Source organism: Gadus chalcogrammus, chromosome 16 (assembly GCF_026213295.1).
Source record: "Gadus chalcogrammus isolate NIFS_2021 chromosome 16, NIFS_Gcha_1.0, whole genome shotgun sequence".
NCBI classification, from domain to species: Eukaryota; Metazoa; Chordata; class Actinopteri; order Gadiformes; family Gadidae; genus Gadus; species Gadus chalcogrammus.
In genome coordinates, this window is record NC_079427.1 from 30,184,763 (window position 1) to 30,208,101 (window position 23,339).

Genomic DNA, 23,339 nt, shown 5'->3' on the forward strand with positions numbered 1-23,339 from the left:
TATGTTTTTTTTCCATTCAATCCTGCAGTGTGTGAGATTGTTGGAACACGGGGTGAGATTACAATCAGGCTTTTGTCATCCGTGAATCATTTAAATGGCACTAGGAGAGAGAGAGAGAGCTGAAGAATGAGAGTTCGGAGAGCGAGGTGCGATATAGACCCATTGATCTCCGGCGGCGGCGGCACGGCTAACAGTTTCCCCTCTAATTACTCCTCCTCCACTCCTCTAGTGGAGCTCAGGATGGAGAGAGGGAGGGAGGTACGGAGAGCGAGAAAGTAGGGTCAAAGATTACCCTGGACAGGCATTTAGTCTGAAATAGTTTGCATCGATAAGGACGGAATAGATGGAGTGACAGACGCTCTCGCTCTCGTTGCATTCATTCATACCTTCCCTTGCACAGCCCAGTAAACAGCTCTACTTACACCACTTGAACAAATTGGCCTCCTCTAGTACACTTGAAGACACAATAGCACAGACAGCCCCATTTCACGCTTTCAACTGAGTAGAGCGGTACTTTTAATCAAGCAACACCAACTCCCGTGTTTATCATTTCCACAAATGCATTTGTGGTTGGACCATTTGACCTGCCCATACAGGACCAGAGACCAAAGATCATCTGTGGTTTCTATGGTAAAAAACAAATACTTCATTTTAATTTTGCTGTACTCTTGCATAAAACATTCACCATGTAAATGAACGAACACTTAATTGGTATATATGTGCCATCAGACTCACTCAGGGGAAATACGAATCACCCACCTGCTTTTGTGTGAAACACACACCCTCGCTGTGAAGTACGCAACATGCGGCTTAATGGTTTTAAAGACGGCCATTGCCTCTCTGGTTAGCTGATTGCATGCAAATTATTATAATGTATCTGTTCCTGATTGAAAACTCCCATAGGTTTTTACCATGCTATTTAGCAGTTTCTTTGTAACTCAAAGGCACACACTCTCACTCACTATCCTTTATATCTCAAAGCCCTTTAAGAGCAGCTGCTCGGGGAGATGATGGGGCAAATCGATTTTACATTCCCTCTTTTTACTTATGCAGCTGAACTGCTCTTTGTAATGCAACGTACAGAGCAGATCCAATCAATGAACATGAGTGTGATGCCTCCTAACTCCTAGGAAATTATGTCTCTCAGCCTTATCATTCTGCTATCAGGTTCTACATCCAACTCTGGAGGACCAAAGGGCATCATCTGACTGATGTGTGGTGGGACTTCAGGACTCTGGCAATCGACTTGACCTTCCCTCTGGTGTTCGTCTGACCACACGTAACACCCGCTACTCTGCCTACGTAGTCAAATACTCATGTAATTACAATTGTTTACAGGTGGATTTGTGACTTTGTTCCCCACACACAAGTTAACTGCAGGTTAACTTGTGCAGGTGGTAGGATCTCTCCCTCACCTGGACGAGGAACCACGAGAGCAGCACCGCCACCCAGGGGTTCCCCCCGCAGGACGTCCGCTTAGCCGGAGACAACACCCTACCTGAAGGGGAGAGAGAGGGAGAGAGACAGGGAGAGAGAAAGGGTGAAAGAGCCGGGGAGAGAGACAGGGGGAAAGAGACAGGGATATATATATATATATATATATATATATGGATGAACTTAAATCAATCGGTGAGAGCAGCGGGGCAGGGGGGTGTACCGAACAGGTGGTCCTTGGCCAGGGCATAGAGGATGCGCGAGGCCCCAATCAGGCTGCTCATGGCGGCCGACAGCGTGGAGCAGTAGACCCCCACGGTGACGAAGGGGTGCCACACGTTGATGTCACTCAGGTAGTTGTAGTCCCTCTGGAGAAGCACACTACACACACAACAGGACACAACAAACATCACTTGACTGACTGCTTGGACATCCATTCAGACATGGAAGCACTTGGGATGAAAGTTACAATAAATATCGAAGGATTAGCAAATAGATCAAGTGATTGGCTCTGCACTGTCTCACGGTAGCGCTGAGTGCAGCTTAATGTTATGATGTATAGACATGCCTCAGAGGCAGGACACGCTATGTTACAACAGGTAGAAAACTGAAGAGGTCGGCTCAGGCGCTCCATTGTCCTGTCACTCAGCCATTCTAAAGGGTCCTGTCACTCCAAATACAGGAACATGGAGGAGGAGATGCAGACTATTCCAGCATTTAAAGAAATAGTACTGCTTCTAGTGCTGGTTCTGGCTCTGCATTATGTGTGTCTGTGTGTGTGTGTGTGTGTGTGTGTGTGTGTGTGTGTGTGTGTGTGTGTGTGTGTGTGTGTGTGTGTGTGTGTGTGTGTGTGTGTGTGTGTGCATGTGTGTGTGTTTCTGCTTGCACATGTGTGTGTGTTGAAAACCCTGAAGAAGCAAAGAAGCCAAGAAGAGATAGACAGATAATCTTACAAAAAAGAAGGGTTTGATTGTGTGGATGATGATGGAATAATTATGAGATTTAGTTCTCAGTGCACACTCCTAACTAACTACCTCCATCATCTATAGCCACCACCCATCGATTAATCTAGACATTTATTTACATACCCACGCATATACAGCTGCACAAGTGTTAAAAGGCCATTGAGATTTCTCTCTCTCTCTCTCTCTCTCTCTCTCTCTCTCTCTCTCTCTCTCTCTCTCTCTCTCTCTCTCTCTCTCTCTCTCTCTCTCTCCCTCTCTCTCTCTCTCTCGCTCCATTGTAATTAACAGTCTCATCAGCTTTTCTTTCAGGTCCAGTGGTTTTAATGCTTATCATCATGGCTCTATTAAGAATTGTTCGCTCCGTCCAAATATCTGAGCGCACTATTGTTCCTCTGAGAACTAAGAGAGACTTGGGCATAGAACACTCTCACGCTGACATGCTCGCACACCAATACACACACACGCACACACATGCAAGAACACACACCGGTTTTTAATGTTATTTGACACACACTGATGTTTATGAGGTTATAAAGACTGTGATATATAAATAGATGTGCACATAATTATACATACACACAAATAAACACCCGCAAACACATACACTCACTAAAAGACAAATGTTCAGGGATGAAGTTAAGTTAACCCTTGAATGCCAGAGACTTTTGTTTTCTATGTGCACATTCACATGTGTGTGTGTGTGTGTGTGTGTGTGTGTGTGTGTGTGTGTGTGTGTGTGTGTGTGTGTGTGTGTGTGTGTGTGTGTGTGTGTGTGTGTGTGTGTGTGTGTGTTTACAGAGTGGGCACTGCAGTCAAAAGTTTATGAACCATTGCTTTAATCAGAGCTTCTCACACATTCATAATACCAAATAACGTTTAATGCTCTAATAAACATACATTTCCCTTTCATTTTGTGTGCAAGTATATACACACGGAATGTGTGTGCATGTGAACTGTTGCTATGGGAGATTTTTGAATCACAAAAAGAATAATGGGAATTTCTGGGAATACCAGTGTTTGTGTGTGTGTGTGTGTGTGTGTGTGTGTGTGTGTGTGTGTGTGTGTGTGTGTGTGTGTGTGTGTGTGTGTGTGTGTGTGTGTGTGTGTGTGTGAATGATGATTCGGGTCAAACTTTTGCACTGCTTATTCATTTCTCTGACGTGTGGCAGGTGCAGAATAAATCTCGAAAAAAACCTTGACATTTCAAAACAGCCCCTCCAAAACAAAGCCGTCGTAAGCGCTGACAGAAATGAAGAATTGTATAGTACATGGTTGCGAGGCTGTGTGTGTGAGCACACGCGCCTGTGTGGGTGTGGATTTGTGCATGCTTTAATCACAGGAGCAATAATACGCTTTAGCCGCAAATGAAGTTGCCTTTGCCTGCTGTATTCCGTGTGGCAATGGATTTCAGAACCGGATGACACCGCTTTTCATTTAAAGAGGAGGAGGAGGAGGGGGAGGGGGAGGGGGAGGAGGAGGAGGAGGAGGAGGAAGCGGGGAGGGGGAGAAGGAAGGGGAGGAGGAGGAGGTGGAGGAGGAGGCAGAGGGAAAAGGAGAGAGTATAGTCACAGCATACATCTCAGTAGCAAGATGAGTGACAGACAGACAGACAGACAGACAGACAGACAGACAGACAGACAGACAGACAGACAGACAGACAGACAGACAGACAGACAGACAGACAGACAGACAGACAGACAGACAGACAGAGGGGCACGCAAAAAACGTAAAGAAGAGCTCATCAAAAGCAACCCAGAGACAATGGCCCTCATTTATCAAACGAGCGTACGACAGAAAACGTGCGTAAAATGGATCTACGCTCATTTCAACGTTGAGCTTGGCATTTATCAATTTGAACGTGAGCGCAGGCTGCGATGAAATCTCACGTCAGGTCTGAGCTCGTGTACGCAAGTTTTTTTGGCGCAACACACGGGTATTTCACTGATGAATAGTGCAGCACAAGTAGCCCATGTTGCACATCTGTATTAATTACTAAATAAATTGGAATTAGCCCAGCCGTTCAAACAATTACAATCAAGTCAGCCCTAATTAAAAACAGTTGCTATGAAAATAATTAGAATGTGACAGGTGAAATGTTTATTCAGCTGTCTATATAAACAGGAGCTTTGCCAAATAGGTGGTCGAGTCGCAGCGATGGCAGATCTGGCTCTGTTAGAGGACCTCAACGCACGTCTAAGACGAGAGAGAGTTTTTCGAGACCGCGCCGATTTTTTTATGGAGAGCGATGAATGGCTCTTGAGTCGTTTTCGTCTCCCAAGGCATCTCCTGATGGAGCTATGCAATGCTTTGGAGCCACAGTTAAGGCGAGAAACTAGGCGTCTAAACGCAATACCTGTGCCAGTGCAGGTGTGCTCTACCTTGGGGTTTTTGGCCACCGGGACCTTTCAGCGGGAGATCGGGGACAGGTCTGGTATTTCCCAGCCAAGTATCCGAACCATGCCAGCAGTTTTGGCAGCTATACTGTCCCTCTCTGAACGTTATATTAAATTCCATACACTAACGATCAGCAAACTGGAATCAAACGGGATTTTTATGCTATTGCTATGTTTCCAAATGTGATTGGTGCGGTTGATTGTACCCATGTGCGTATGAAGCCACCATCTATTAATGATTACGCGTACATCAACCGCAAAAGCTACCATTCAGTTAATGTTCAGATTATTTGCGATGCCAGAATGTCAATCCTGAACATGGTAGCCCGATGGCCTGGGGGCACGCACGATTCTTTTATTTTCCAAAATAGCAACGTTGGGCATCGTCTACATCAGGGCGCACTACATGGTCAGAGTCATCTCGGTGAGTTACGCTGCAGTCGCACTGCACCGGCCTCCTCCCGTTTCTTGCTTGGTCGGCTTCACAGCCGCAACACGTTTTTTGGTGATGAGCTTCATGTCGGACCATTTTTTCTTCACCTTATTCGGAATTAAATAACTTTAACGGAATGCAAACAATAGCATATATGTGAAATGTTTTAAGCTGGATAACAGAAGTTGTACATTTAATTTATTATTTAATTAATTTAATTAACAAACCTCTTCCGTAGCCCGACGAACATTGGAAACAATATTCACTGCAACAGTTATTTCCTTCCATATAGCATTCTTTTGCTGGCCTTTAATGCCAGCTTTTAGGCTACCAAATAAAACCAGACGGTTCGCATCCACCAGTGACCCGAGCGTCTCCATTTGGGTCTCGGAAAAATTCCTCTATTTTACCGTTTGACGTTTCTCCATGTCGTAAAAGTTGGGGGCGAGACTTCTGAAGACGTGCTTTTATATGGGCGTGTCACGTTCATTACGATCGATCTCAGCCGCCGTATTTATCAACACCAAGATCCTTCGTACGCTGGGATTGGTGTGATACGAAGGTTTCGTAAATCTCACGTGGGTCCTATCGTAAGATGAATCATGCGTTCAGATTTGCGCTCATTTCTACGTTTGTTTGATAAATGAGGGCCAATGTATGCAGAATGCCCTAAGAATGGAAATACAAACAACTTAATTTAACATACGGACAATCCCAAGGCATGGCACTCGGCCATAAGGGCACACTACCCCTCCGCTAAGAAAGAGGGCTTCAGTGGAAGATGGACCCTTAAAATAAACCCAGATGATGAGCCAACCACTGTTCAACTGTACAAGAAAGGCACAGTTTTGATTCAGGGAAACCTCAGTCTCCTAGAACAAGACTTTTCAAAGATCAAAGAAAGAGCACAGGAGGAGAAAGCCCAAGCTGGTGACGACCCCCCAACCACAAGCCGACTGGACACAGCCCCTCAGAACGATGCAACAGACAAGCCTCACCTGATGGACCACTCATTCATGGAAAAGAGGGATCGCTTCACCCAGATGGAGATAAGGCAAGTTGAGCTAGAGCAAGAGCTTAACACCCTCCAATCAGCACAGACCCAAGTCCAGCCTACCACACAGCAAGAATGGAGAAAGAGACATGTCTGCTCTCTGGACCCTACTGAGAGAACTCCAAGACAAAGAGGAGACAAGGAGAGCAGAGACGAGCCAGCTGAATGAGGTGGTTCAGAAGCTTATGGAGGAAGTCAGGAAGCTGAGCTGCAACGAGCAACCTGCAAGAGTGCCCTCCACCTCCCCTGAGGAGACCCTGCCCCAGCAACAGGTTGATGACAGCCCCAACACATCAGCAGAAACAGACCAGCTGCCTTCCACCCCACCTACCCCAAACAACACTACTGCCAGATGCCCCGAAGATACCCCCACATCCAATGAGGAGACACAAAACCCACAGATTGTGCTCCTCATAGACTCAAATGGGAGGTACATAAAGGAGAAGAAACTCAAACACAGAGTGGCTAAACTCAGATGAAGGAACACCCAACATGCACTGGAGTTGCTGACCGAGGACAAGCTTGGGTCGCCCAGCCACATGATAATCCACGCAGGCACAAACAAACGACCTTCGAAGCAAGGAAGGTGTGTCTACAGTAGAGCTGTAGCGACGCGTCGATGACGTCGACGTCAAAAATTCGTCGACGTCAAATTTCCCTCGTCGACGATTTTCGACGGAGAAATGGACGAAAGTCACAATAAAGGAAAAGGTCCGTGCACGAAATCATCAAAGGTATGGAAATACTTCAAGTTAAGTCCTAAACGGAAAGGTGTTGTGATTTGCACTCTTTGCCAAATGGAGTTGGCATATCACAAGAGCACGACAGCAATGTTGGAGCATCTCAATCGAGAAAGTATCTTGTGCGCATGAGAAAGTATCTCGTGCGCACGAGAAAGTATCTCATGAGCAAGGGAGTCAGTTTGTTTTTAGAAGTGGTGGGGACAATAACCATACTTGAGTGAGGTCTGAAAGCTTGAGTGTGGTCTGAAAAGTGCTGTGTACCCTTATGTAAGCTATTCATCCATTCAACGCTGCATTACAATATGCTCTACAGTGTATTGTCAGGTGTTGAAATTATTCGAATATTCGATTACTGGTTCGGAAAATTAGTATTTGAAGCTTAAATCAGTATTCAGAGCTTCGTTATTTTTTTTTTTTCACGTATCCTACGTGACTTTACCAGAGCGAGGGAGGCAAACTATAAGCGTCAGCGACACCAAGCAGAGAAGCGAGAGAGGTGGAGGAAGAATAGATATCTTGTTTCCCTCTACTTTATAACACAACATTAGCGGGATCTCTGGAAGGAAAGTAATACTTAAAACCTTAGCTTAGTTGTTTGCATACGTTCGCTGTACAGCGCCGCGCCAATCAACTGTGACTGGCTTGCTGCAGAGCGTGAGCGTCTTGGGAATACCCGGTCAATATAATGGATATAATATGGACACATAAGACAATCAATATTCGGTATTTGTTATGGATTTATTGTACAAATTCCCTGAAAAGATGCACGTTCCATGATGAATTGAAAAGCTCCCGTAAGGGCTGAGACGGCAGAGAACAGCTGATTTGGAACGGAGCAACAGCTGTTCGCTTTCACGGGGAAAAACTAAGGACTAAGGACCTACGTAGGCCTAGGCCTACTAATTAACGTTCAAAAGCTACTCAATCTTCAACAAAATATGCAGATACTGTCAAAATGCTTATCATCATCGGTTCCAGGGAGTAGGCTATATAAGGATTATTAATGTTGTTTTTGATGGTGTTTTTTTCTGGAACGAGTATTCGAATATTCGCTCGGAAAAACCAACGAGTATTCGAAGCCTGAAAAATGGCATTCGGGCCAGCCCTATGAAGATCCTATTCGAACAATAAAAGTTGAAAACCACAGTTTGTGTTTTGGCTTGTTTTGCAAAACGGCGTTGGAAACACCAGGGTATTGGCTCGGGATATGTAGGCCTAATACTAATACAAACAGGACAAAGAACAGTGTTGGCAATTTAACACTTATCTTGACATCAACAAAGTTTACCAGACAAACAATGCCAGACTGTAAAGGGGGTACGAAATGAAACGAGGTACTGAGCATCAGCCTTTTGAAGACGAGCAAGGGCTGCTGGTAGCATATGTGGTAACCCTTCCTTTTACAGTCCCCTAATTACTAGGTATTTACCTGGTACATACATGGTAAATCATAGTGTATTACTGGGTAATTACCACTGGTAATAAGAAGGTAAGTACAGAGGTAGTTACCCGGCAAATACATGGTAAATCATAGTGTATTACTGGGTAATTACCACTGGTAATAAGAAGGTAAATACAGAGGAATTATCCAGTAAATTATAGTGTATTACTGCGTAATTACCATTGGTAATAAGAAGGTAAATACAGAGGAATTACAGCTGAAGTACTAAGTAAAACCTCCACTATTACCCATCAACTCAACTAAGTAGCGTGTAGTTGTAACTGTTTTAGGTTGGTAATAACTCCGATATTGTGTACTTCCTAGGAAATTAGGCAACCAATTCTTAGAAACACTTATCATCCAAGGTTTATGTTCTTAACAGCCGAAGTTTAATGATGTACAATCTAGAAATTAGCATAGTACTTTCCAATAAAATACTTTTCCTTAGTTATTATTCGTAGCTACACCCATTTAGAAAGGGTTTATTCGATTTACCACTATGGAATTACTTACCTGGTAACAACCTCTGCAGGAACAGTTTTCCTCTAGTGTTATGGTACATCTTCTTAAATACTGGGTACAAAGCCGTTTGTTTCCATGGTATTACCAGGTTCTTACCATATCATTTATAATAGATACATTCCATTATCCATGCAGTCAACACAAACTTGTACCATGTACGTTCTGCGACGTTACCAAGTAAAACACGACAATTTACCCAGTAATTAAGCTGAAACTGTACTGTAAAAGGAAGCCTCGTTTGTTTCCATGGTATTACCAGGTTCTTACCATATAATTTGTAATACATTATTCCCTTTTCCATGCAGTCAACACAAACTTGTACCATGTACGTTCTGCGACGTTACCAAGTAAAACACGACAATTTACCCAGTAAGTAAGCTGAAACTGTACTGTAAAAGGAAGCCTTGTTTGTTTCCATGGTATTACCAGGTACTTACCATATAATTTGTAATACATTATTCCCTTTTCCATGCAATCAACACAAACTTGTACCATGTACGTTCTGCGACGTTACCAAGTAAAACACGACAATTTACCCAGTAATTAAGCTGAAACTGTACTGTAAAAGGAAGCCTTGTTTGTTTCCATGGTATTACCAAGTTCTTACCATATAATTTGTAATACATTATTCCCTTTTCCATGCAGTCAACACAAACTTGTACCATGTACGTTCTGCGACGTTACCAAGTAAAACACGACAATTTACCCAGTAATTAAGCTGAAACTGTACTGTAAAAGGAAGCCTCGTTTGTTTCCATGGTATTACCAGGTTCTTACCATATAATTTGTAATACATTCTTCCCTTTTCCATGCAGTCAACACAAACTTGTACCATGTACGTTCTGCGACGTTACAAAGTAAAACACGACAATTTACCCAGTAAGTAAGCTGAAACTGTACTGTAAAAGGAAGCCTTGTTTGTTTCCATGGTATTACCAGGCTCTTACCATATAAGTTGTAACTGGTTATTCCCTTTTCCATGCAATCAACACAAACCATATATGTTCTGCAACATCGTTCACCAGCACTTTAATTGTTGTTATAAAACCCCAAACCACTGTTGATGAAAGACATATTAAAATTAAACAAAATCAAAGGCTTATCTGTCAAACAATGCATATCTCACAAACAGGCACTGAACACTGAAGAAATCGGACAAAAAAAAGAGCCGTCCACATCAACTCAATTTAAATGTTACTGATGGTGTTTTCATAAAACACATGACAGTGTTATGGCAAGTGACCACAAGGAAGACTGCTTCAACCTCTACAATTTGAATAAGCGGTGAATGCCATGCAGCAATCTGCCTATGGGAGCATCTTTGTGGTCATTCGCAAACCAATGAGTCCACTCGATGAATGAGAGATGACTCTTTTGTGTCTTCTCTGTGAGGTATCCCTGCAGTCTCCACACCTGGGATTTGAAGGCTGACCAAGACCTGACCAGGTACCTCCAAATCTCCCCTTCAAGAATCAGAAGACAAGAAAATAAACATTAGGACTGTCAATTAATGAACATTTCTAGAACATGTAGAACTCAAAGATTATTTTGTTTATCAGTTAAGAAAGGATGCTGGTCCTCTGGCCATTGTGTTTGGTCATATTAAAAAGAGAAAAAGGCATAGCCATAAATACAGTTAATAGGACGGGAGGGGACAGGCTGTTAGCTCCGGTTAGCCCTTTAGCATCGAGCTAGCGGAGCTTCTGTCATTCAAATAACTCGGACATGTTGTTTAAAACCTATAACACCCAATTTATTAAAATATCCGGATTTAATCGGGCTCTCTCCCATAAGCACAGTTAATAGGACGGGAAGAGACAGGCTCTCTTAGCCCCGGTTAGCGCGATGCTAAAGAGCAGCTCTACCGGAGCATGCCACCTCAACAGGTGCAAGTTAGCCTCCGGTTTGATATCTGCCGGATATTCGGTTTACCACCCAATCGGATTCATCAACATAAGTGCAATACATTACGGGCTTAGTATGTTGAGGACGGTTTAGGACACCGTATCGCGAAAAATCACAAACACATGTTGTCGCCATCAATGTCTGTGCAACAACGTCATTTACGTTCTGGCTGCTACCTGTTTTAGGGACCGTCAACAAATTACACTCACCGACTGTTGGCAGAGACGTTACCATGAAATTGTTTCAGGAAATTAATCACACAAATATATTGCAATATAGTTAATCATAATGCAGTTAATAGTTTAATATTCGACAAAAATCTACCAAACTATATTTGAAATTATTAATTGCATCCTGTTTAACAATAATGCAATATATTAGCAAAGTTACCTGCAGTAAGTAGCAGCCCACCATTGGAAACTACTACTACAATCAGGTGACAAAATGTATTTTTTAGTGATTTTTATGTTATTTTATATGATTTATTTCCAGAAACAATTCCATGGTAACGTCTCTGCCACCAGTCGGTGAGTGTAACTTGTTAACGGTCCCTAAAACAGGTAGCAGCCAAGGCAGAGAACGTAAATGACGTTGTTGCAGACATCGATGGCGACAACATGTGTTTGTGATTTTTCGCGATACGGTGTCCTAAACCGTCCGCAACATACTAAGCCCGTGATGAATTGCACTTATGTTGATGAATCCGATTGGGTGGTAAACCGAATATCCGGCGAATATCAAACCGGAGGCCAACTTGCACCTGTTGAGGTGGCATTCTCCTGTAGAGCTGCTCTTCAGCATCGCGCTAACCGGGGCTAAGAGAGCCTGTCTCTTCCCGTCCTATTAACTGTACTTATGGGAGAGAGCCCGATTAAATCTGGATATTTTAATAAATTGGGTGTTATAGGTTTTAAACAACATGTCCGAGTTATTTGAATGACAGAAGCTCCGCTAGCTCGATGCTAAAGGGCTAACCGGAGCTAACTGCCTGTCCCCTCCCGTCCTATTAACTGTATTTATGGCTATGCCTTTTTCTCTTTTCAATATGACCAAACACAATGGCCAGAGTTCCAGCATCCTTTCTTAACTGATAAACTAAATAATCCTTGAGTTCTACATGTTCTAGAAATGTTCATTAATTGACAGTCCTAATGTTTATTTTCTTGTCTTCTGATTCTTGAAGGGGAGATTTGGAGGTACCTGGTCAGGTCTTGGTCAGCCTTCAAATCCCAGATGTGGAGACTGCAGGGATACCTCACAGAAAAGACACTAAAGAGTCATCTCTCATTCATCGAGTCGAATCATTGGTTTGCGAATGACCACAAAGATGCTCCCATAGGCAGATTGCTGCATGGCATTCACCACTTATTCAAATTGTAGCGGTTGAAGCAGTCTTCCTTGTGGTCACTTGCCATAACACAGTCATGTGTTTTATGAAAACACCATCAGTAACATTTAAATTGAGTTGATGTGGACGGCTCTTTTTTTTGTCCGATTTCTTCAGTGTTCAGTGCCTGTTTGTGAGATATGCATTGTTTGAAAGATAAGCCTTTGATTTTGTTTAATTTTAATATGTCTTTCATCAACAGTGGTTTGGGGTTTTAAAACAACAATTAAAGTGCTTAACTACTGGTGAACGATGTTGCAGAACATATATGGTTTGTGTTGATTGCATGGAAAAGGGAATAACCAGTTACAACTTATATGGTAAGAGCCTGGTAATACCATGGAAACAAACAAGGCTTCCTTTTACAGTACAGTTTCAGCTTACTTACTGGGTAAATTGTCGTGTTTTACTTGGTAACGTCGCAGAACGTACATGGTACAAGTTTGTGTTGACTGCATGGAAAAGGGAATAATGTATTACAAATTATATGGTAAGTACCTGGTAATACCATGGAAACAAAAGAGGCTTCCTTTTACAGTACAGTTTCAGCTTAATTACTGAGTAAATTGTCGTGTTTTACTTGGTAACGTCGCAGAACGTACATGGTACAAGTTTGTGTTGACTGCATGGAAAAGGGAATAATGTATTACAAATTATATGGTAAGAACCTGGTAATACCATGGAAACAAACGAGGCTTCCTTTTACAGTACAGTTTCAGCTTAATTACTGGGTAAATTGTCGTGTTTTACTTGGTAACGTCGCAGAACGTACATGGTACAAGTTTGTGTTGACTGCATGGATAATGGAATGTATCTATTATAAATGATATGGTAAGAACCTGGTAATACCATGGAAACAAACGGCTTTGTACCCAGTATTTAAGAAGATGTACCATAACACTAGAGGAAAACTGTTCCTGCAGAGGTTGTTACCAGGTAAGTAATTCCATAGTGGTAAATCGAATAAACCCTTTCTAAATGGGTGTAGCTACGAATAATAACTAAGAAAAAGTATTTTATTGGAAAGTGCTATGTTAATTTCTAGATAGTACATCATTACATTTGGGCTGTTACCAACATAAACCTTGGATAATAGGTGTTTCTAAGAATTGGTTGCCTAATTTCCTAGGAAGTACACAATATCTGAGTTATTACCAACCTAAAACAGTTACAACTACACACTACTTAGTTGAGTTGATGGGTAATAGTGGAGGTTTTACTTGGTACATCAGCTGTAATTCCTCTGTATTTACCTTCTTATTACCAGTGGTAATTACACAGTAATACACTATAATTTACCGGATAATTCCTCTGTATTTACCTACTTAATACCAGTGGTAATTACCCAGTAATTCACTATAACTTACCATGTATGTACCGGGTAAATACCTAGTAATTAGGGGACTGTAAAAGGAAGGGTTACCGCATATGTTATGCTGCATTAAAAAAAGAAGAAAAATACAAGCACCCAGAGGAGAATTGCATCTGCCAAATCCTGACCACCAGTAAACACTTGCGAAGGACCATTGTAGACTTCACTCGTTACAACATCATAAGAAAATTGTCCGCAAATAAAATCCCCTTCAGTTTAGGATAATCACACAGGTTATGCGAGAACATATTTATGTCAGGATAGGCCTACCAGGCTCCAAGTCGTCACATATCTCAATCAGACAAAACCAACTATAACCACATTGGCATAGCAATCGCACCGTGTGTAGCTGCTACTAGCTGCAATCTATATATACGATGCATACTAACTGGAGCACCAACCAGAATCAGATCACAATCGCTTTGGACCGTGGGTAACCTTTGGCCAGGTCATCACGATTCACAAGCAAACAGAACCAGCAGCAAAGTTTACGTAAACCAATTTCTTACCTTATGTGGCCCTCCACATGCAGGCTAGATGACGTATCCATATCGATATCCAGTGTCACAAACATGCTTTTTATAGGAAGCAAAAGGACTGGCTATTTTCTGAATAAAAATGTCAATTTTGGCTGTCTGTCTTGAAACTTCTCAAGTGCGTTCACACCAAACGCAACGGGACGACAAGATCCCATACAAAGTGAACGTATAGACGCGTATCGGGCAAATTTTTTTGATTTGTCGCGCCACACTTTCGCCGTGCACAGGCGAGCGCGTTCACGAGGATTTGTGGCGCGACAAATTTCAACTTTGACACGAATTTCGGGTGATGACAGCCAATCAGCGTTCAACAGCGTGGCCACTGAGTGACATGTGTAACGTAACAGCCAATCAGCGTTCAACCATCAAACTCAGCGCAGTGCAGTCCGGGGTGTACTGCAGCATGGAGGAGAAAGTGATTGTTGCCGTTTGCGACTCTCGGAGCTCTATATATAATAGTAGTATATAATATAATATAATTGTAGATAATATCACGGCCAAAAGCTCTGTGTGCCTCCGGATGGCCGTAGCGCGGGGAGCTCATAGGGATTGGGCTTCTCGGGATTCGGGGATTGTTTACCGGCGTTGCTATAGGTTCCGGTCTTGTGTGTTCCAACGGTTTATTAGGTAGGCCTATCTAATAAATTATGTCTTTGTGCGCGCCTATCGCATGATTTTAGACTCAACGATTTTGAGTATGTGGGGATTTTTTCAGTCGCAATTGGTTTGCACATTTTTAAAACTGGTGGGGACAAAATTCGTATTTGAAATAGTGGGGGGGAAATGTCCCCCCTGTAATCGACGCCTATGCTCATGAGCACAGGAAATATTGTGCGCATATCACTGGCAGTGTGTGTGTGTGTGTGTGTGTGTGTGTGTGTGTGTGTGCGTGTGTGTGTGTGTGTGTGTGTGTGTGTCGTCAGCGAGTAGGTGGACGAGCGAGGAGAGCGAGTGATAGCGTGCGTGTCAGTCTAGTGAAGTCATGAACGAGTCCGGTTGTGTGTAAGAATAAAGTACCCAGCCTGTCAAGAATCGGTGGCCGCTTCATTCCATCATATTCCGACCTATAAGCAGACTCACTGTCGGTCAAAGTGAAGGGTCATGCCCCCGAGAAAGCATCGGCCCTGGAGGGAATGTATCACCTGTGCTCCTCGGTCTGGGAGCCGACAGCAGGAAAGATGTAACTAACCATCTCGTAGTTGGAGGCGGAGCGCAAGAGAGTATACGCACACATTTTTTTCATGTCCCTTTACGGGTTCCGTATTAAATAAAGTATATTATTAAGAATTTTTTGGTATTTATTTGAGATACATTATGGTTTTTATTAATCGAGCCACAGAAAAATAGATAATCGTCCAATTAGTCATTAGATTAGTCGACTAATCGATAAAATAATCGCCCGATTAATCGTTTAATAAATAATCGTTTACCCAGCCTTAGTCCACAGCCCTTAAGAGGGTGATGGAGAAAGCTGCCTCCACATTTCCTGACGCAAAAGTGTACATCTCTACCCTGCTGCCCAGACAATACTTCCACCCTGTTCTCATCCAAAGGGTGAATGCCTCAATATCAAAAGACTGTGCCTTGAAACCCAACGTTTTCCTTGCACACCACCCCACCCAGGAGCAGCACAGCCTCTACGACCAGGTACACATCTACAGGTCAGAGGTCCAAACCTTTGCAAAGACACTAAAGGACGTTGCGCTCAACCGCCAGCCCAACACATCGCACAGGACTAGCAGAGCCATGGGCATCCTACCCAGCCCACGTCCAGAAGCCCCCTTCATCCAGACCGCCCCCTCGCCCCAGAGGATCCCTCACTCCAAAAAGACCCCTTCCCCCCAGACCGCATCACCACGGGCCGTCCATCCACACTCACACACCCTGGAGCCAATTATATTTGATGCAGTGATAGGGCCCATTGCACTCTACAGCTGTGAAGTCTGGGGCCCACTCACCAACCAAGATTTAGTAAAATGGGACAAGAAACTAATTGAAACTTTCATGCAGAATTCTGCAAATCAATACTAAAAGTCCAAAGAAAGACACCAAATAATGCATGCAGAGCAGAATTAGGACGATATCCAATCGTTATAAAAATTCAGAAGAGAGCCCTAAAATGTTTTAACCACCTTAACAACACACTCCACAACAAGGCTCCACAGAGAGTTACACCCAGAAAAGTGTCCCCAGCTTGTCCTGGGACTCAAATTATAAGAAAACAAAATGAAGTATTTGGCACATTGCAAAGAGTCCACCAAAAACCAGGGTAAATTGGCCTGCTATTTGTCCCTTAACAGCGACTTCACCGTGGCTGAATACCTGACCACCGCTACCGACCCAAAACGGAGGAAATCTTTTACCAGTGACAGACTCATCAAACACAGCCTGGCCATTGAGAAGGGACGCCACAGACAGACCTGGCTCTCAAAAGAAGACAGACTGTGCTCCCACTGCACACACAACCAAGTAGAAATAGAACTGCTCTTCCTAACTTCCTGCAAGTCATACGAAGACATCAGGAATACACATTTCCCACGGATTACAAAGTAATGCAAGGACTTCAAAGACACTCCAGATGCACACAAACTGCCATATCTGTTGGGAGAAATACAACAATTTGCAAACGCAGCAGCAAGATTCTTCACCTGTTGTGATTAGAGAAGGACTTCAAACTCCCCATAGACTCATCCCCCTGGACTCACTTTTCACAAAATAATTGCACTATTGCACACATCCTCCATAATGTAAATACTGTGTATTTAGAGTGTATCTTTAATTTATATGTTTATATGCGATAAAGTAATTTTTGTAATATTGCACATTTTACTTTTTATAGTACTTTTATAGTATAACATTTGATGCATAGATATTTTGTATTTAACGTTCTATACTTATTATATTAGATATTATACTATATACCTGACCTTTTTACTTTTTATTTTATAATGCTATTTATTTTATTGTTCACCTGCTTTGGCAATGCAAATGTATATGAGAGAGAGAGAGAGAGAGAGAGAGAGAGAGAGAGAGAGAGAGAGAGAGAGAGAGAGAGAGAGAGAGAGAGAGAGAGAGAGAGAGAGAGAGAGATTGTGTAATCCAGGGTAGTGTGTGGTGAGTTTAGAGCACATGAAGGACTGTTGTCCCAGTCACTGTTGAGCCGCCTTATTTATATATTATCATATTATTTATGTCCTCATTCTGTGTCTTCAATCATATTCATGTTTCAATCCATCATTTCACTTTGTTTGTGGTTCTGATGAATCATCACCGCTGTAATAATGTATATTTTTTACATTAGATATTTTTTGATTCATTTTTTTTAATTTGCTGTGTTTTGCAGTTCTTGAGAGTAGAAAAGAACAATAGAACTGTGTGTGTGCGTGTGTTTGTGTTTATAAAGAAAACCTCTTGCTGCCTTTGTTGTCATTTCAAGACAATGTTAATCGCTGTTCTACTGTCAACTGTAATGGCGTGAGGTCACCCTCACAGAGGGGGACTGGGACAGTACTGGGTCCCCAGTGGGCCACTGGGAGGTCTGGGTCACCTGAGACCATCCCTGGGTTCCTCTTCCCGGAGGCTGGAGATGGATTCTGGGTGCAGGTGAGAATAAACCCAGGCGGTACGGAGACTGCTCCATAGGACTGCTAAACAGGAGCCCTGAAGTCTCACCTCCGCACCCACCCCCACCCTCACCTCCAACCCCACCTCCACCCTCACCTCCATCCTCACCTCTACTCCCACCTCCAGACTCACCTCTGCGCCCACCTCCACCCTCACCTCTACCCCCACCTCCACCCTCACCCACCTCCACTAGTCTCACCTCCAACCCCAACCCCACTTTCACTTCTGAACCCACATCCACCCTCCACCCACCTCCACCTCCACCCTCACCCACCAAATACAACCAAATACTGGCAGAGGAGCTGGAATTGATTGAGAGAGACAAAGCAGGAGGTAGAGAGAGGGAGCGAGAGGGAGAGCGAGGGAGCGGGAGAGAGAGAGGGAGCTGGAGGGAGTGGGAGGGAGACGGAGTGAGGGACCGAGTGACAGAGTGGGAGGGATGGAGACAGAGACAGCATATTAAGTGCTCTCAGGGGAGGCAGGGGGGCTAAGCGGTTAGACCATGGCTAAGGGTTATTAAATGGGATCAATAGCTAACAAGTCCCCTGTGAGTGTGCACTCTCCTGCGTGCCACGACTTCTCTTCCCATCCCTCTCTTCATCCCTCCATCCATCCCTCCTTTTCTCCATCAATCCGTCCATCCATCCCTCCATCCATCCCTTCATCCATCCCTCCCTCCATACCTCCATCCCTCCACCTCCCTCCCAGCCTCAAACCCTCCCTCAACACCTCTCTCCCTTCCTCCCTCCCTTCGCTCCTCACCCTAGAATAGATTCTACTCATGAGGGCCATGGTGACTTGGCCATTGGCGCCACACTTGTAACCCTCCGTCCACAAACACACCATTACACACACACACACACACACACACACACACACACACACACACACACACACACACACACACACACACACACACACACACACACACACACACACACACACACACACACACACACACACAGCACACACACCCACACACACCAGGGGGTGGGCAGAAAAGGGAAAGTGGGATCTCTGCAGAGGAGAGATAGGGAGTGACCAACAGAAGCAATCATTGGCTGGCAAGATGATGGACAGTGCATGAGAGAAGAGAGGAGAAGAGGAAGACAGGGAAGGAGGAAGGGAGGGAGATGGGGCTGTGGTGCTGGTACTGTGGGGGAGAGAGAGAGAGAGAGAGAGAGAGAGAGAGAGAGAGAGAGAGAGAGAGAGAGAGAGAGAGAGAGAGAGAGAGAGAGAGAGAGAGAGAGAGAGAGAGAGAGAGAGCGAGAGAGAGAGAGAGAGAGAGAGAGAGAGAGAGAGAGAGAGAGAGAGAGCAAGTGAGAGAGAGCAAGAGAGAGAGAGAGCAAGTGAGAGAGAGAGAGTGAGAAAAGCTTCAAGCAGAAGAGATGTATGAAGGAGTTTGGGGGGGTGTAACAGAAGCACCAGTGTGAGGTGCACCAGGTTAACTCAGAGAACCGTCTGATAAGACTTTAGTGCCGTTCTGTTACTCCGTTTGCAGTGCTGTGAATGATTGATGATAATGGGATCACTTGGAGTTCCCTTGCATGTCACCTCTATTGTCTTCATTTAGGATTATTTGACTTTCACAATTTTCACACACACACATAGACACACACACACACACACACACACACACACACACACACTCACTTACACACACACACACACACACACACACACACACACACACACACACACACACACACACACACACACACAGACACACAAAAACTCACACTCACACACATGCACCCACCCACACACCCACACACACACATACCCTGACACACACAAACACACATACACACACAAACATCCTTACATAGATAGATATTTGATGGAGGATTGGGGCAGACGACAGGACTGGACTCCAGAGGAGCATTAGGACACAGAGCAGTCTCCCAGAGTTGGGTTACAGGTAGGTGTGTTCCTCTGGAGTTGGAACACTCATCCAGTGGAAGGCCGGGAACGGGAGGAAAACATTCACCATCAAGCATCGCAACTTGATGAAAACTAGGAATGTAAATTAGGGGAAAGTTTTGGGGTGGTGGGGGTGCTTTAATTAAAAGCTTATGTGGACTCGAGAGAACTTCGGGGTGGGGTGTAAATAACACATACAGACAGAGACACACACACACACACACACACACACACACACATACATACACACACACACACACACACACACACACACACACACACACACACACACACACACACACACACACACACACACACACACACACACACACACACACACACAAACACACACGCAAGGCAAGCTGCATGTGAGAGATAGCGCAACAAAAGAAGCAGATTTTAATTCATATAATTATCAAGTTGGTAATGAATGCAAAGGAGACGGATTAGCCCACAGGTCACTAAGGCACAGTACACTGAGGGGGGACGCGCACACACACACACACACACACACACACACACACACACACACACACACACACACACACACACACACACACGCACACACGATCACACACACACACACACACACACACACACACACACACACACACACACACACACACACACACACACACACACACACACACACACACACACACACACACACATAAGCTATTCAGGCGCGGCCCCTCAGAGGTACTCCAGTTTGGTGTTCTGAACATGGAGGTATTATAAAGGAGAGGGAGTGTGTATGTGAAACCCGGTCCACTTTGAGCCTGTTTAAAACGGCCCCCGGAGCATCCGAGAGGGCCCCTTTAATGGGCCATGGGAGCCAGTTTGGGAGGGGGAGTGGCTGCAAAAGAGACCGGCTTGGGAACTTTGTGTCTTTAAATATAAAGTTAAGTTTAAAAAAGTCTGATATATTACATCAATATAAAAAGGCTTATATAATGTTTAATGTAACATTTATATTAGTCAGTATTAGGAGAGAGCGGCAACACTGTTCTATGTCCCTGACTTACTCTACCCCTCCCCATGAAGTACATATCCTGCTCTATCTATTTATTATATCTCTATGTCCCTTTCCCTCCCCATCAGGATGACAGAGAGGTCCTGTTCTCTCTACTTAGTATATCACTGGTTCCTACAATGATGAAAATGATGAAGAGGCACATTGTGAGGCAATTTGCCAAACGTTAATATATCCTAATTAAGGCAACATCAGCTATAGAACCAACCACAGACAGACAAACACCCTGTAGTACACCCTCTCTGTGTGTGTGTGTGTGTGTGTGTGTGTGTGTGTGTGTGTGTGTGTGTGTGTGTGTGTGTGTGTGTGTGTGTGTGTGTGTGTGTGTGTGTGTGTGTGTGTGACACTTATGGTTGACTAATTAAGTGTTGCTGTAGTAAAGGGACACTGTTTATTCCACAGCAGGGAAACGAGCAATGGGTCAGTGTTGCTACCATGCTGTTCCAAATCAGTCACATGACAGCCAGCTCCCCCCCCCCCCCCCCCCTCCTCCCCAAATGCAGACGCACGCATGCACACAAAGAGAAACCCACACACACACAAACTCCATTGGAACCCCTACTTTTGAAGTGGACATGGGGTGGTAAGAGTTTCCACATGGCCATCCATCACGGCTTGGAGGTGGTCACACAGGGTTAATAGACTGGTCCTATCTAACAGCCATACAGCACACCCCCCACGTCCAGCCTCCTCCTCCTCCAAACATATCACACTAGCACAGCATTCGGGATGGGGCGGAGACCAACAGAGCCTCTCCCCCTCCACCAGGGCTGGACGGCGTTGCGGACGCCAGCGAGCTGAGCCCACTGATAGCCGGTTAGAAGGGAGGAAGACAGATAGTGGGATGTCTCCCCAGGCCCAACGGCACGTTGGCCGCTGGGCTGCTTTCACTCCTCTGCATTATCTCAGTGCTCTTATTTGAGGTTGATTTAGTCTCTCACTTTTTAAGTATTTACTTACACAAGTACGTGACATTGTGTATGGCCCCGGACCGGCCCGGTCTGCAGAGTGGACTCACCGATAGTGGACATCTCTGCATGGTTTGGCCAATAGACCCAGTTCGATTCCTTCTCATGAATAACTCCACGATGGAATCAGCTACGGGAAACTTCCAAAAGAGGGAATTCCCAAAGAGGGAATGCTGACACAAGAAAAAAGGTAATAACAACTAAACAACTAATATAATCAGATGACTCATACACATACACACACACACACAGTCCAGCAGATGGACCTCTTAATGAAGTGGTTGATGAGGTTGACCTGTAATCGACTACACTACAGTATATCAGAAATGGCTCAAAGAGTTCAGCTCTCCACTCACTGAACTAAACTGTTTTTCTTGCCCCATTTCAGGCTGCGACGGGCGGGCAATTTATCAACTAATTATCCCATTTTGGGGTTTGGAGGTATTCCTTGAAAGTGGCTTTTCCAATATTGCTGATCAGTTCTTTAAACTAGACCAAGCATTCTGATAACGTGTCACACGCACAGACACACACACACACACACACACACACACACACACACACACACACACACACACACACACACACACACACACACACACACACACACACACACACACACACACGCAGACATATACACACACACCTACCTGACATTCTCTTTTAATCACAGCTTTAACGACTTTGCCTTTTAGGATTCTCTGTAGAACTACAATTTGAGGAAGGTGGTAATTTAGAAGTCCTACGTAAAAGGTTACCTTGTTATTTAAAACCAAGCCCTTGATTTCGAGCCGCCCACTACCACACGCGTACACACGCTAACACACACACACACACACACACACACACACACACACACACACACACACACACACACACACACACACACACACACACACACCACACACACACACACAGTGGCGGTTCTAGGGGCGGGGCCACAGGGGCACTGGCCCCTGCTGATATTTTATTGGCCCCTGCCCCTGTTCCTTCAACCAATTGACGAGAAGAAATACCGGAGAATTCAACGATCACAGATGCAATTCCAAACCCAAACTATTGGCGGCAGTAATGTGTCAATGCAACTTAGGAGAAGAAGCAGACCTGCGGTAGCCTGGTCCTACCAGACCATTGTACTTCATTTCATTTGTACAGAAGGTCTGGAACTGCTCAATTGACAAACGTTGACTCAGTTGGAGGCGGGTGTCTGTTGAAGTATTGGATCTGCCCAGTGTCACTCTGGATCTGCCATAACCAATCGCATAGAGCTTGGTCGTGACGTATGTCATGCGACAGGACCGGCTCATTCACCACGAACGGAGCTGGAAAATCAAACTTTTCCCGATCCCGGTGGGGAGAAGCGCCACAAAATCATGGCCACCAACAAAACTCAGCAAAGCTTGTTCTTGCTCCGGCTTTAAATGATCGATTTTCGGCAGCGATCCCACAACAGACCGAATAGCTTCTCTCGTATCCTTCTCCATTGTCTTCCTCTGACTACGACTGATACTGGCGCGCGACCTAGACGTCATCGTTCTCAGCCACTCCCTCTGTTCGCTGATGGACTGCCAAAAATCTGTCTTCCAAGGAACGTATTCACATT

At 44.4% G+C, this 23,339-nt stretch overlaps 2 protein-coding genes across 4 annotated transcripts in view; one reads left to right on the plus strand and one right to left on the minus strand.

Moving 5' to 3' along the window:
- Positions 1-23,339, minus strand: part of zgc:153039 (uncharacterized protein LOC767698 homolog) — a 111,004-nt gene that overhangs the window by 40,211 nt on the left and 47,454 nt on the right. Inside the window, exons 7-8 of the mRNA XM_056611203.1 lie at positions 1,658-1,815; positions 1,416-1,498 (exon numbers count right to left, since the gene is read on the minus strand). Coding sequence (XP_056467178.1) covers positions 1,416-1,498; positions 1,658-1,815 — 241 coding nt within the window. The remainder of the gene's footprint in view (positions 1-1,415; positions 1,499-1,657; positions 1,816-23,339) is intronic.
- Positions 21,604-23,339, plus strand: part of LOC130405903 (uncharacterized) — a 26,426-nt gene continuing 24,690 nt past the window's right edge. For all 3 annotated transcript variants that reach the window (XM_056611206.1, XM_056611205.1, XM_056611207.1), the window contains exon 1: positions 21,604-21,926. The gene's annotated coding sequence lies outside the window, so the exon portion shown is untranslated. The remainder of the gene's footprint in view (positions 21,927-23,339) is intronic.